Source organism: Lolium rigidum, chromosome 3, assembly GCF_022539505.1.
Source record: "Lolium rigidum isolate FL_2022 chromosome 3, APGP_CSIRO_Lrig_0.1, whole genome shotgun sequence".
Classification (NCBI taxonomy): domain Eukaryota; kingdom Viridiplantae; phylum Streptophyta; class Magnoliopsida; order Poales; family Poaceae; genus Lolium; species Lolium rigidum.
Genome location: NC_061510.1, coordinates 223,260,408 through 223,273,700, shown reverse-complemented (window position 1 = coordinate 223,273,700; position 13,293 = coordinate 223,260,408). Strand labels below are relative to the sequence as shown.

Below are 13,293 nucleotides of genomic sequence, written 5' to 3'. Positions count from 1 at the left end.
AGGAGCCACCAAAAAAACATGTATACGGACCAACATTTGTTCCGGAAATTCAGGGCATCTAGTGAGTCGACGGACTTGGTAGTTTGATGACCAGCAAAAAGGCCATCTAAAATTACCTAACTAACTTGTCTCATCTCATTCATAGCCTTCAGTTATGGGGCAGAAAAACAGGGCACCTCCGTTTCTTCACTGAGCAGCGCAAATCAATCAGGCAAGTACACCTTTCCCATACCGATGCTGGTTGAGCTGGCTACTGCCTCGATCTACCTTCAAGGATTCCAAAGCCTCCCTGCAAATTCAAATTTTGAATGATAAGTAAAGATGCCAATCAGCTGTTCCAGGTGAAAGATCACCGTGACAAGAATTGAGAAAGATCACTGAGAGGTTGTCATTGTACGCCAGACTTGAATGTAGCCAAAAACAAAGGGACAAGGAGTATACCGTAACCCATCTTCGATCTCGACATTCTCTGGCTCCAGTTTAAGACCATCAAGAAGTGCACCACATGCCTTCTTATAGTCCTGAAGACAAGAGGTTATTAAATACATAAAAAGGGTTTACCACATTATATGCAGAACATGTAATACTTCAAAAAGATTTCCCACAGAAAATATAGAACCGAACTGAACATCTTATTGCACCACCTTCAGTAACATTAGAGCACTCCCTTCACGATAACAGGCCTTTGGGCAGCCAGGTCGCATCGTCCTGAGCGCTTGAGCATCCTTCAAGGCCTCCTTCGCATCACCATAGCGAAGCCAGCATAGGCTCCTATTACAAAGCATGGTTGCATTGCCTGGGTCAAGATCCAATGCCTACAGCCAACAGACGGAAGAAGTATTAGCACAATTCTGCACATTGTTACTAGATTTTCCGGAAGGTTTCTTGTGCTAATGTGAATCACGAAAGCTAATCGAATAGTAAACCTTCTCAGATTGGATACTGGTTTCCCAACAATTCTGCAAAACATTCTAGGAACACTACCTCGTTACACCATACCATTTACAATTAGACAATCATCTGCCACCCCCACTTCCCAATCATAGAGAAGTACGTATTTCTCTTTGGCTTGGGGAGGTGGCATCTTCTACATCTGAACATATCATAACTTTCGCACGCAATGACAGGTCAGCAGTCAGCACATTCAATACACCGGGTGACATTCCTACCTTCACAGGTATGATTGTAGCCAGCGATTATGTTCAGCACTCTGGTTAATGGAATAAACGTGCTCCACCTCAAGGAAAGGAAAACCTTGACAATAGATGACCAAGTTTACATGCCATTGTTGTGAGCAAGATAACCTTATTAATTGGGTCCACCCTTGGGCATTACAAGATTGTCTAGTGCTCGCGTACATACTAAACGCAAGTTGTTCAGTCTACTTTATAACATAGCAAAGTACAAGAAAGACTCATTACAACATACTCCCACAAATGATGTGAAACTAAGTAGGCATCAGGTAACTAGCAAGTAGTAACAAAAGATGGCTAGACAGCCTTGGTTGAGCATAGAAATAATCATATACTGGGATGGGAGCTTTAAACAAGAAATAGACTAATTTATCGCCTTCCTTAGTTGGAACCACCTACAGGACACAACTTGACCTTCCTGACTGAATCCAATTTACAGATTGACAAGACTTACCTAGAAGGATTCAGCCAGGACCCAGGACCCGGATGCCTAATAGCTACTGACACATATGGAATCTACTTCCTAATTCCACTGGCTTTATCTCTAAACCAATTCCATGACCATTCTTCTACTATTTCTCCTGGAAGTTATCTAGGTGTCAGATTCTCCCTGGTAGCCTTGTAAGCTGGCTGCTGTATTTGTCTTATCCTGCCCCCTACACGTATATAGGCTGTTGCTACCACTGCCACATGGCCTATGTCCACAGCAGAAATGTATAGCACGATTCGTTCTGGAACTGATCCAACTGTATCATGGATCAAAGCATGCACTATAGGAGATTACATAAATATCAGCATAACAGGATGAGGTCAGATACATTCACATATATGCAATCTCTATCGACTTCATGACATTAGCATTGTTAAGCTTCATGCACTAGCCAACGCAACCAAAAGCCCAAACTGATGGAAAGGGCTAGGCAATCTATTTATACACTTCAACACCCCTCCTCAAGTATGATGGGAAGCCAAGTCAACACGTGTAGCGTTAGAGGCAGGCTCAAGAGGCCTACACGTGCCTCTACGAGGACACCGAGGGGGCAACAACAATTTTAGGATAAATTGCGAAAGCCAGGATTCGAACTCAGACCCTGGTCTCCGATACTACATGCACTAGCCAACGCAACCAAAAGCCCGAACTGATGGAAAGGGCCAGGCAATCTACTTATACACTTCAATAAGCATATCTGCATAACATGCAGAAAGTAACATAGCCATAATACATGCCACTGCAAGACGAAAACAGACAAACAAGATAACATGCCATAGCAAACTTTTCCGAGCGAATAAATTCATAAACTTAAACAAGCAGGACAAGTAATATACCTCTGCATAAATTCTTGCTGCAACAAGATAGTCCCCCTTCTTGAACGCCCCATGCGCTCTAAATTTTGCACTAGCAAGCATCGCTTTCTGAAACATTGGGAACAATCAAAAATTCAGTACACCTAATCCCTTCCCTGTAACTACTTCTCTGTGAATCAATGCAATACGTCAGCTCAATAGGCCTGTTCCCTTAGATCCATAATAAGTGTCGGGGCTTTAGTTGAAATTTGGACTAAGTTGAACTAAAGCCCCGACAGTTATTATGGATCGAAGAGAGTAACATTTACGAATTGGTCATGAAAATTAATTAATATTAAACCTCATTTCTCCCGGTCTCTTCATGAAAATAATACTCCCTCCGATCCATATTACTTGCCACTAAAATGAATGTATCTATAATTAAAATTTGTCTAGATACATCTATATTAGTGTTAAGTAATATGAATCGGAGGAAGTAATAAAGTTAGTGTCCAGAGTTGATAGCGTTGTTTGATTTGTTTGAACTTCCACATGTTCCTACTGTCCTCCAATCTACATTGCTGATAAATGTTAGTCTGATTTGTTTCTGATACATTTTTTAACCTGTATTATCTAAATTTCTGATGACCCCATCTTGCATCCTCTACAGAATCCCCAAGAACAGCAACAAAGTCTTTAGTCACAAGCAAGTTGGGGTAGGCTACTCTGCAGAATCCCCATTGGACATAATCTCATCACTAGAAACTATTATTTCCTCTTCGCCAATTTATTAGACATCATTTCACCTTCTCAAATGCTTCTCTATCTAAATTGATTTAAAATCAACACTGAGGTTAACCCTGGCTAGGTTACTCCTTACTACAATCGAAGGAGTTCACAACACATAATTATCGTCTTGCCGATACACACAGGGATGACAATAATTCACTATCCATGTTGCATACTACAAACTTAGCATGCAATGTGCCGTCGAAGGTCATGTCAGGAAGACTATTCAGTTGACAAGTTTAACAGAATAGATAAAGGTAAGCATTAGCCAGTTCAATATTTCAAATGTTTAACATATGAAGAAGGGAGTTTGAAGTTTGACTTCAAGTACTATTCTCAAATTGAAACAGTGAATCCAAAAAAAATCACATTAGGGAGATCTCCATCAGAAAAAAAAAAAGCTAACAGCTAACATGCACAGTTGCACAGTCAACCATTTAAATAAATGTAATAATGTTGTTCTAAATTGTACCTTCGCTGGGCGCACTGATTTTACATGGTTCATGATTCCATCAACACTCCAGTCACGTACACTAGGAATACGAGAAGTGACCGGAAATAGAACCTCAACATCTTCACGCCTGCCAGAGCGGGCAGCAATTTCTATAGGAACACGTCCTAGCTGCCAAGATAACAAGCAGGATAAACTTCACTTAGTATTTGACAACAGAAAATGACAAACTTGCAGCATACAAGGTATCTGGACAAGCATTGACATCATACATATTGTATACCCAGAATTTTATTGAACAAATATGCTGATTCCTAGATTTGTAAGATGAAGTAATATGGAGGTGCAGGCGCTGTTCAAGTGAGATGGCTAGGTAGCAGTGCTACAGCAGATGAGAGCTCCAAATAATCCATCAAGAGTAAATTAGTATTTCCTGAAGGTTATTTGATCCATGTTTAGATATTTTTATCAAAAACTACCACTTTCAGTAATACGATCAAAGTTCCATCAACTTAGTTAGAAATTATCAAATTCCTCTCAACATAGGGGCAGGGGAGAAGAATCGATATTGCTCCATACGCCCTGAATGGCTGAATGTATATTGGTGTTGATTGATAAAGTAGATGCAGTATTTTTTTCAAAAGAAAATACATGCAGTAGTAGATGCCATATCTTTTCTGTGACATTTTACGCATTAGCAATTATGGTTCCTTGCCCTGAATATCAGATTATTTTTTGTTATTTGTGTCCCGGATAGGAATATTGCCAAAGGGGACTAAGACAAATATAAATGGTAATTTCTGCCACTTATAGTATATTAATAGATGAGTGGAACAGAGAGGCAAATGATACTTAGGGGTAGTCCTGGGTATATTTTAGGGGAATCCCTGTTGCGGTCAGAAACCCACCGGCGAGCAGCGACGGGCAACACTGTAGAGCCGGGAGGCTTCCAGGACTGCGGCTGGCCCTGGTCCCTCCGAGCGACGGCCCGCAAAGACTCGGCACGCACGTCCGATGCTGATGCAAGGGCGTGCCACCTGACCTATACCTGGTCAGGAAGGTGTTGGATGTGCCTCGCTTAGTTTCTGCATGGCATACACGTAAACATTAAATACGATCCTCGATCGGCTCTCAGGTTGTCTGTGAATCGGCTCGAGGAGCCGATCCACCCATGATCCGTACGAGGTGTACGATCGGATGGTGGTCCTGCTTGATCAAAATAAAGCTAAAACGACCTACTACGATTTAGGGTTTTCACCGCATAATCGGAACATCCTACTCGTGATTGAGCACAGCGGCCACGCACGGTGATCGTAAACCGACCCTAGACAAGGCCTAAAACCAACACGAAGTTGATCCTCGGAACATCCTGTCTAGGGCTAGCAAACTACACTCTACGCGCCCTTGGATCCTTCAACCCGTTTGTAAGGCCTAACTATGCGAGATGTTAAACTAATCCTTGAAGAACAAGGAGCAATCATAACGGATCGGATCTACTAAATAATGATCAAGCGGGGTGCCGCCCTTACACCTAAGATAGGTGTAAGGACGGCTAGACGTCTAAGGGTTGCACGACGACGGCATATGATACGATGAACAATGCTAACCCTAACACATCTATGATAACTACGTTGCTCGCCATCAAAAGGCTTCGGCACGAGCAACGCATGAACGACGAATAAACGTGTGCTGCCTAGATCGCAAGATGCGATCTAGGCAGCATGATGCTACCGGAAGAAACCCTCGAGACAAGGGAGTTGGCGATGCGCCTAGATTGGTTTGTGGTGAACGTGATTGTTGTTTATTTCATAAACCCTAGATACATATTTATAGTCCGTAGACTTTCTAACGTGGGAATAATCCCAACAGGGCACGAGCCCAAACTCCATCTAACCGAGCACGTATCCTACTATGTTACAGATACACGGGCAAACTAGCCCAAACTTTGCATATAAGGCCGATTCATGTATTTCTTCCATGTATATTCTTCAAGCCCATCTTCAATCGCGGCCACCTTCGATCCGGTCAAATTCCGGTGATAACACATGCCCCTGGTTTTGGAAATGACAATTCCAAAATCACTGCTGTTTTCTTCGTCGGGTCATGTCGTGGCGAGCGGAACCGCCGCGATATCCTTCATCATGATGCCTTACCTCCTCCACTTCTCGCGTGACCTGGCAAATTTTTTTTTTAGTTGGGCACCTTCCTCGAGCTGCTTGTGGCATTGAATCTCCACTACATCCCCTTTTATTTAACCGTTCCAAACAGTTTGCTTCTTCATCCTCTTCGCATTAGCACTCCAAAAGCCCTCTGCGCCACCATGTCTTCTTCTCCTCCGCCTCATCGGGTCTTTCCATCGAATCCTCCTCCTCCCGCGAGCCGATGCCGGAGTGGGACCCGGAGGAGGTCCACGCGGCCAACATCCGCCGCGCCATCGAAGCCGGGGAGGAGTCCAGTCACGACTTCTCCGTCTGGTCTGAGCACGACAAGTCCTCGGCCGAGCGGGAAAGTGACCTCCGCTTCTCGCCGACGGGAAACGGAGGAGGAGAGCGATGACGATCGCTTCTCCTGGGACGACTTCACCTCCTCCGAGGGGAGGAGGAGGAGGAGGAGGACGACACCTCCTCCGACGAACCGCCGGCCAAGCGCTTCGCCCCGGGCGGGGATCTCGGCGACTTCGACGAGCGACGACGACGACGGCGACGAGGAGGACGAGGACAACGAGGGTCCGCCGGCGGCCGCTACGGCGGCGACGACGAGCCCGCCGGGAGTAGCGCCGAGCCGCGCGGCGACGACGAGGCGAGCGACGGCCCGTAGATAGGACCCTTAGCATAGGATCAGGAGTAGTAGATGGGGCAATGTATCCCCTTAGTACTTCCTTTTGAGAGCAATCAGCTCTTTATGTAAGAAATCTCGTTTATCAATGAAGAATTTCCCCAATTTGATTTTGCCGATTTCCTTTATGCCAATTTAGCCGATTTCCCCCCATACTGACTTTGTCGATTGTCCACTTAGCCAATGCTCAACGAACCGATGGCAACGCATCGGTCCCTCATAATCCGCCCTTCATCTCTTCGACTACCACGTGGCCTCCCAAGCAGACTACCCTTCACTAGGCCACGTGGTAGTCGAAGAGATGAAGGGTAGTCTGCTTGGGAGGCCACGTGGTAGTCGAAGAGATGAAGGGCGGATTATGAGGGACCGATGCGTTGCCATCGGTTCATTGAGCATTGGCTAAGTGGACAATCGGCAAAGTCAGTATGAGGGGAAGTCGGCTAAATTGGCATAAAAGAAATCGGCAAAATCAAATTGGGGAAATTCTTCATTGATAAACGAGATTTCTTACATAAAGAGCTGATTGCTCTCAAAAGGAAGTACTAAGGGGATACATTGCCCCATCTACTACTACTGATCCTATGCTAAGAGTCCTATCTACGGGCCGTCGCTGCCCTCGTCGTCGCCGTCGTCGCCGCCGTCGGCGCTACTCCGGCGGGCTCGTCGTCGGCTGCTTGTAGCGGCCGCCGGCAGGACCCTCGTTGTCCTCGTCCTCCTCGTCGGCGTCGTCGTCGTCGCTCGTCGAAGTCGCCGAGATTCCCCGGCCGGGGCGAAGCGCTTGGCCGGCGGTTCGTTGGAGGAGGTGTCGTCCTCCTCCTCCTCCTCCTCCTCCTCCTCCTTGGAGAAGGTGAAGTCATCACGGGAGAAGCGATCGTCATCGCTCTCCTCCTCCGTCTCCGCCGTCGGCGAGGAAGCGGAGGTCACTTTCCCCGTCGGTCGAGGACTTGTCGTCCTCAGACCAGATGGAGAAGTCGTGAGTGGGCTCATCCCCGGCTTCGATGGCGCGGCGGATGTTGGCCGCGTGGGCCTCCTCCGGGTCCCACTCCGGCGTCGGCTCGCGGGAGGAGGAGGATTCGATGGAAAGACCCGATGAGGCGGAGGAAGAAGAAGACATGGTGGCGCAGGAGGGCTTTTGGAGTGCTAATGCGAAGAGGATGAAGAAGCAAACTGTTTGGAACGGTTAAATAAAAGGGGATATAGTGGAGATTCAATGCCACAGCGAGTTCGAGGAAGTGGTGCCCAACGAAAAAAAAATTTGCCGAGTCACGCTGAGGAGTGGAGGAGGCAAGGCATCATGATGAAGGATATTGCGGCGGTTCCGCTCTGCCACGACATGACCCGACGAAGAAAAAAGCAGTGATTTTGGAATTGTCATTTCCAAAACCAGGGGGCATGTGTTATCACCGGAATTTGACCGGATCGAAGGTGGGCCGCGATTGAAGATGGGCTTGAAGAATATACATGGAAGAAATACATGAATCGGCCTTATATGCAAAGTTTGGGCTAGTTTGCCCGTATATCTGTAACATAGTAGGATACGTGTCGGTTAGATGGAGTTTGGGCTCGTGCCCGGTTGGGATTATTCCCACGTTAGAAAGTCTACGGACTATAAATATGTATCTAGGGTTTATGAAATAAACAACAATCACGTTCACCACAAACCAATCTAGGCGCATCGCCAACTCCCTTGTCTCGAGGGTTTCTTCGTTCATGCGTTGCTCGTGCTGAAGCCTTTTTGATGGCGAGCAACGTAGTTATCATAGATGTGTTAGGGTTAGCATTGTTCATCGTATCATATGCTGTCGTCGTGCAACCCTTAGACGTCTAGCCGTCCTTACACCTATCTTAGGTGTAAGGGCGGCACCCCGCTTGATCATTATTTAGTAGATCCGATCCGTTATGATTGCTCCTTGTTCTTCAAGGATTAGTTTAACATCTGCATAGTTAGGCCTTACAAACGGGTTGAAGGATCCGATGGCGCGTAAGGTGTAGTTTGCTAGCCCTAGACACGATGTTCCGAGGATCAACTTCGTGTTGGTTTTAGGCCTTGTCTAGGGTCGGTTTACGATCACCGTGCGTGGCCGCCAGGCTCAATCACGAGTAGGATGTTCCGATTATGCGGTGAAAACCCTAAATCGTAGTAGGTCGTTTTAGCTTTATTTTGATCAAGCAGGACCACCATCCGATCGTACACCTCGTACGGATCATGGGTGGATCGGCTCCTCGAGCCGATTCACGAGACAACTCGAGAGCCGATCGAGGCTCGTATTTAATGTTTACGTGTATGCCATGCAGGAAACTAAGCGAGGCACATCCAACACCTTCCTGACCGGTATAGGTCGGTGGCACGCCCTTGCATCAGCATCGGACGTGCGTGCCGAGTATTTGCGGGCCGTCGCTCGGAGGGACCAAGGCCAGCCGCAGATCCGGAAGCCTCCCGGCTCTACAGTGTTGCCCGTCGCTGCTCGCCGGTGGGTTTCTGACCGCAACAATAGTAGGTCAAATCGGTGTTGGCTGTCCGGGTAGATCCTATGTGGATATCTAGGGGGTGTTCTACTCCAAGGCAATACTGCCATTGCCACATGTCCTTATATTGCGTTAAAATTAAGGCAAGATACATATGGGTGGATGTATAAACATTTAAGCTGGACGACAAAGTGCAGCTTCCAAGCAAAGTGACGCTATATGGACCAAGGAGTCGGAGACGAATTTAAGTCTAAGACTAATATGAGAGGGAATGAGAGAAGAAAAAACACCCATATATTTTAGCGCTTATGTATGCCTTACTAATATTAGTCGCATAAATACGCAACGGCATAACAACAATGTAAAGAAGACATAGCTGAAGACGAAACGGGGAGCCAAATTCGCAGCAACACGTGGGCACTTAGCTAGTTAGATGATAAAATATCCCAACAACTTCCAGGATGAATCAGAAAGGAGTAACTCTTCCTGATCTTTGCAATTTCTTATTCATTTTCATCCAATAACCTAAAAAAGTTCTTTGCGAGTTTTGCTGTACAAAAATTTGTACAAAGTTGAAATCTAAATGGAGTTCTTGTAATACCAGATAGTTTACAGACATCACATGTCTCTCCAAATAAAATAAAAAACAGAACAGGGTACTGAATCTGAAAATGTAGCTTCACTGTTGCATGTAAGAAACAACCTTTTTTTTATTGTAACCTCCTTAGGGTAAATCTAAAGTTGCCAAAAATACACACTAAAAAACAGACCTGCCGAATAAGAAAATTAATCTAGATATACAATTTGAAGATGGAAAACCGATAACGCTAACAGTTTACTAGACTATCTCAAAGGCATCCATGTAACAACGAAGGTACAACAGCTTACACTGTCAGGAATATTAGCATCTGCACCAGCCAGAACTAAGCACTTAAGGATGGCAGTTGAACCATGAGTGGTAGCGATCATTAAGGGTGTCTCTTTACAAGTACCATCCACATCAGCACCAGCCTAACAATAAAAAACCTGGGTTATATGCTTCGCAGAACACACATCTAAACTGTGTCTCAATGATTTGAGGAGAAATACAGAAATTCACCTCCAACATCCTCTCTTTATGTTATTACAATAATGTGTAAGTTGATGTATGAAGATGACATACCTCAAGCAGGACCTTCACGCATTTCAGTGAGCCCATAATAGTAGCAAGAACAAGCACTGTATAACCAGTACCACCCAAAGCTATCGTATGCTGTTAAAAGAATAAGAAATTAGAAATCCCTTCTAACTACGACCGGCATACAACTTACTGGAGGAGAAGGGTCAAGACCTATATATATAATACATAGCAGATACAAGTATACAACCTACTGTGAGTAAAAGACTAAAAGCTTATGCCAAAATAATGAAATAACAAAATTAGCATACACAAATACTGCAGAAGTAAATGGATTAGATTCTCATATTGTTTATGAAAGATGATGAATCATTAAGAGATTACTAAGCACATTGTTCAAATAGTCAGAGTACATCATGAAAGGATGGAAGAAACTAAAATCATCAATTGCAGTTTAAAGTTTATACAGTGAGATTATGCATAGATAATGCCAAATGGTGCTTGGGAGCATTTCCTACCTTTTCAAACTAACATTTTTCGTTCTTCAACCAAAATTCCGAAACATTCTCGCATGTAGATGAATCATCATTATGATCAGATTTCATGTTTCATGGAAATATTTACACTTTTTTGTTTGTGGGAAAAGAACCCAATCACCTCAAATGCCCTTTTAGCTCCTCATTCTCAGAAATTAATAAACAAGAACTTGAGGGTACATGATCCACTCTAACATCTACCTGCCAAATTTCTATTAATTTTTCACTCATTCTTTCAGTTTGGGGTAAAAAGAGATGTGAGCTCAGGCGCTGAAACTTTCTGTCCAGTTATGCATATGCTCAAAAAAAGAGGCCAGGGTCTTATTCCCCTTTTGAACAAAAAAATGCTGGAAAAAAAAGAAGAATGTTGTGGTCTACGGTGAGCCTCTAGACTCCAGGTACCTTCAAAATGTCTCTAGACTCCACTTGGTCACTGGTAGAATGTGTGCAGTGAAACAGGAAAATTCAGCTCTCAAAAGGAGATTATACGTTGATCAGAGAAAATGTATTCGTTTGAAAAAAGATAAAAGTTGTTGCTCGTGTTACCAAGACAATATTACCGAGACTATGGTTTGAAAACTGGAGCAGGTAAAGAACCGGGCTCCGTCTGATTACAGCTTAAAGCTAAGAAGGAATAGAGACACAAGTGCAATACAACAAAGCCAGACACATGAAAAAAACTCAAATAGCCTGAAGTTGATGTACAGGGAAACAATGAAATACGTAAACGACTATTATTGTGGATTTCGCCATTCTAAATAGCTCCAAAGTTGAGAAAAAGAATAAGCGAGAGTGATCCTTACGTCTGCATGGTGGTCCAGTAAAACCTTCATGATATCATCCCGCCCAAAACGGGCAGCAAGATGGAGTGCTGTCCCACCAAAATGTACTGCATCAACATCAGCTCCTTTGGATAGTAAGAGCTCTACTATTTCACAGCTTCCTGGATAAAAATTACAGGATATATCGATATTTAGTCCACTATAGATTCTTTGTTGTGAGTCCTTGTATTCACAGTGATTTGCTATTGCTATCCTATCCAACATGTGTTAAGACACTACAAACAGGAAGAAAGCCTATAACTCTGAATAAGAAAATATACATAAATACAGGGTAAATAAATATGGCTTTTAAATTGGTCGAATATGCAGGATTTGGACATATAAACTAAATTAACAATATAATTAGAAGATAATGGCCTGCTAATTATTTTTCCGGGTGATATGATGTCTATGGGGAAAAAGGAAAGAACTTTTGCATGCATACAGCCAGCACCTTACTCCTTTCTTCAGATATTTGGCACTATATAAAAGGAATGTCAAATCAGAAATCTGTACTCGAATGCCTCACCGATATAACGATCCTCATTCAGTAAAAATGCAGAAACAGAACAGTTCGGGAAGATGAGTATGCAGAATAGATACTTATGGCGTGGAGATGGATACTAGTACCTTCTTCTCCGGCAGCAAGATGGAGAGGAGGACTGCCAGTGTCGGTGCCCTTGTGTACATCAGCACCTTGATCAAGGAAGTAGCGCACCAAATCCACATCCTTATTGGCAATAGCAAAGGTGAAAGGTGTTTCGCCTGCCAGGGACACCAAATTAAGCAGAGAGGCTTAGCACACATTCAGTTCAGCCCACTGAAGGGGGAAAACACATCGATCGAAGAATCTACTACTATAATCCCTAAACAAAGTTGGGATTGTTTGGGCGTGAATGAAAGCAGCCTTTTTTTCGAGACTGGGAGTGAAAGCAACTTAATTCATACTACTAAGCAAGGAAGGGAGAGGGGTTGAAGGTAGCGCGCGCACCCCCTGGGCCAACGTCGTTGACATCCAGCAGGAGGTCCTCGACCAGGTAGCGGCAGACGGGCAGGCTGCCGCCTAGGGCGGCGGTGTGCAACAAGCCAGTGCCGTAGCCGTCCCTGACCGCCCCCAGCTTCTCGGCGAGGCGACGGCCTTCCGCCCCTCTGCCCACCGTCCTCACCGCCCCTGAAATGCAGAAGGATAAATAAAATCAGCGCGGAAACAGAGGAGGGCAGGAAAATGAAGGACATAATCGCCGGCGTAGGGGGGGCGCGTACTCTTGACGAGGCGGAGGTCGCCTTCATAGGCCGCCGCGAGGAAGCCCTGGTCGAAGGTAGGGTTGGAAGAGAATCGGGTGGGTTCGCAGGGAGGGAGGCCGCCACTGCGGTCGAAGGCGGCGGGAGGGAAGAGAGGCGTCTGCGGCGCCATGGCGACAGGGTGGTGGTGGTGGCCGGTAGGGTTTTAGGCAGGGGTTGGAGACGGTGAGGAAGAGGGAGGCGCAGGCGGAGTAGAGTGGAGTACTGGAGTGGAGGCCTGGGAGTGGGAGGACGACGCGTGCGGGAGCAGCGGGACTGCGGGGAGAGAAAATAGGAGATGGGACTGCACGGCGAATTTCCATTGTACTCGCATAGCTCGTTTCTACAAAAAATAAATCAAAAACTACATTTTAAAGTTTTTTTCAAGAAATATGAAACTAAATCTACATGTAGACGATGTTATGTTATTTTTGTGCAGCACGAATATAAGGTATTCAAATTTACACGTTGGCAGAACACAATATTGTCTACATCTAGATTTTTTTTTCATTTTTATTAA

At 45.0% G+C, this 13,293-nt stretch overlaps 1 protein-coding gene across 1 annotated transcript; it reads right to left on the bottom strand.

The window, feature by feature from the left end:
- Positions 1 to 207: 207 nt before the first annotated feature.
- On the bottom strand, positions 208 to 12,906 carry LOC124696097 (serine/threonine-protein phosphatase 6 regulatory ankyrin repeat subunit B-like). Its single transcript, XM_047228873.1, is given in 11 exon segments — positions 208 to 289; positions 442 to 521; positions 645 to 815; positions 2,520 to 2,606; positions 3,739 to 3,888; positions 9,907 to 10,029; positions 10,181 to 10,270; positions 11,475 to 11,614; positions 12,123 to 12,257; positions 12,484 to 12,649; positions 12,652 to 12,906. Coding segments are annotated over 11 exon segments (1,479 nt in total).
- Positions 12,907 to 13,293: the final 387 nt, after the last annotated feature.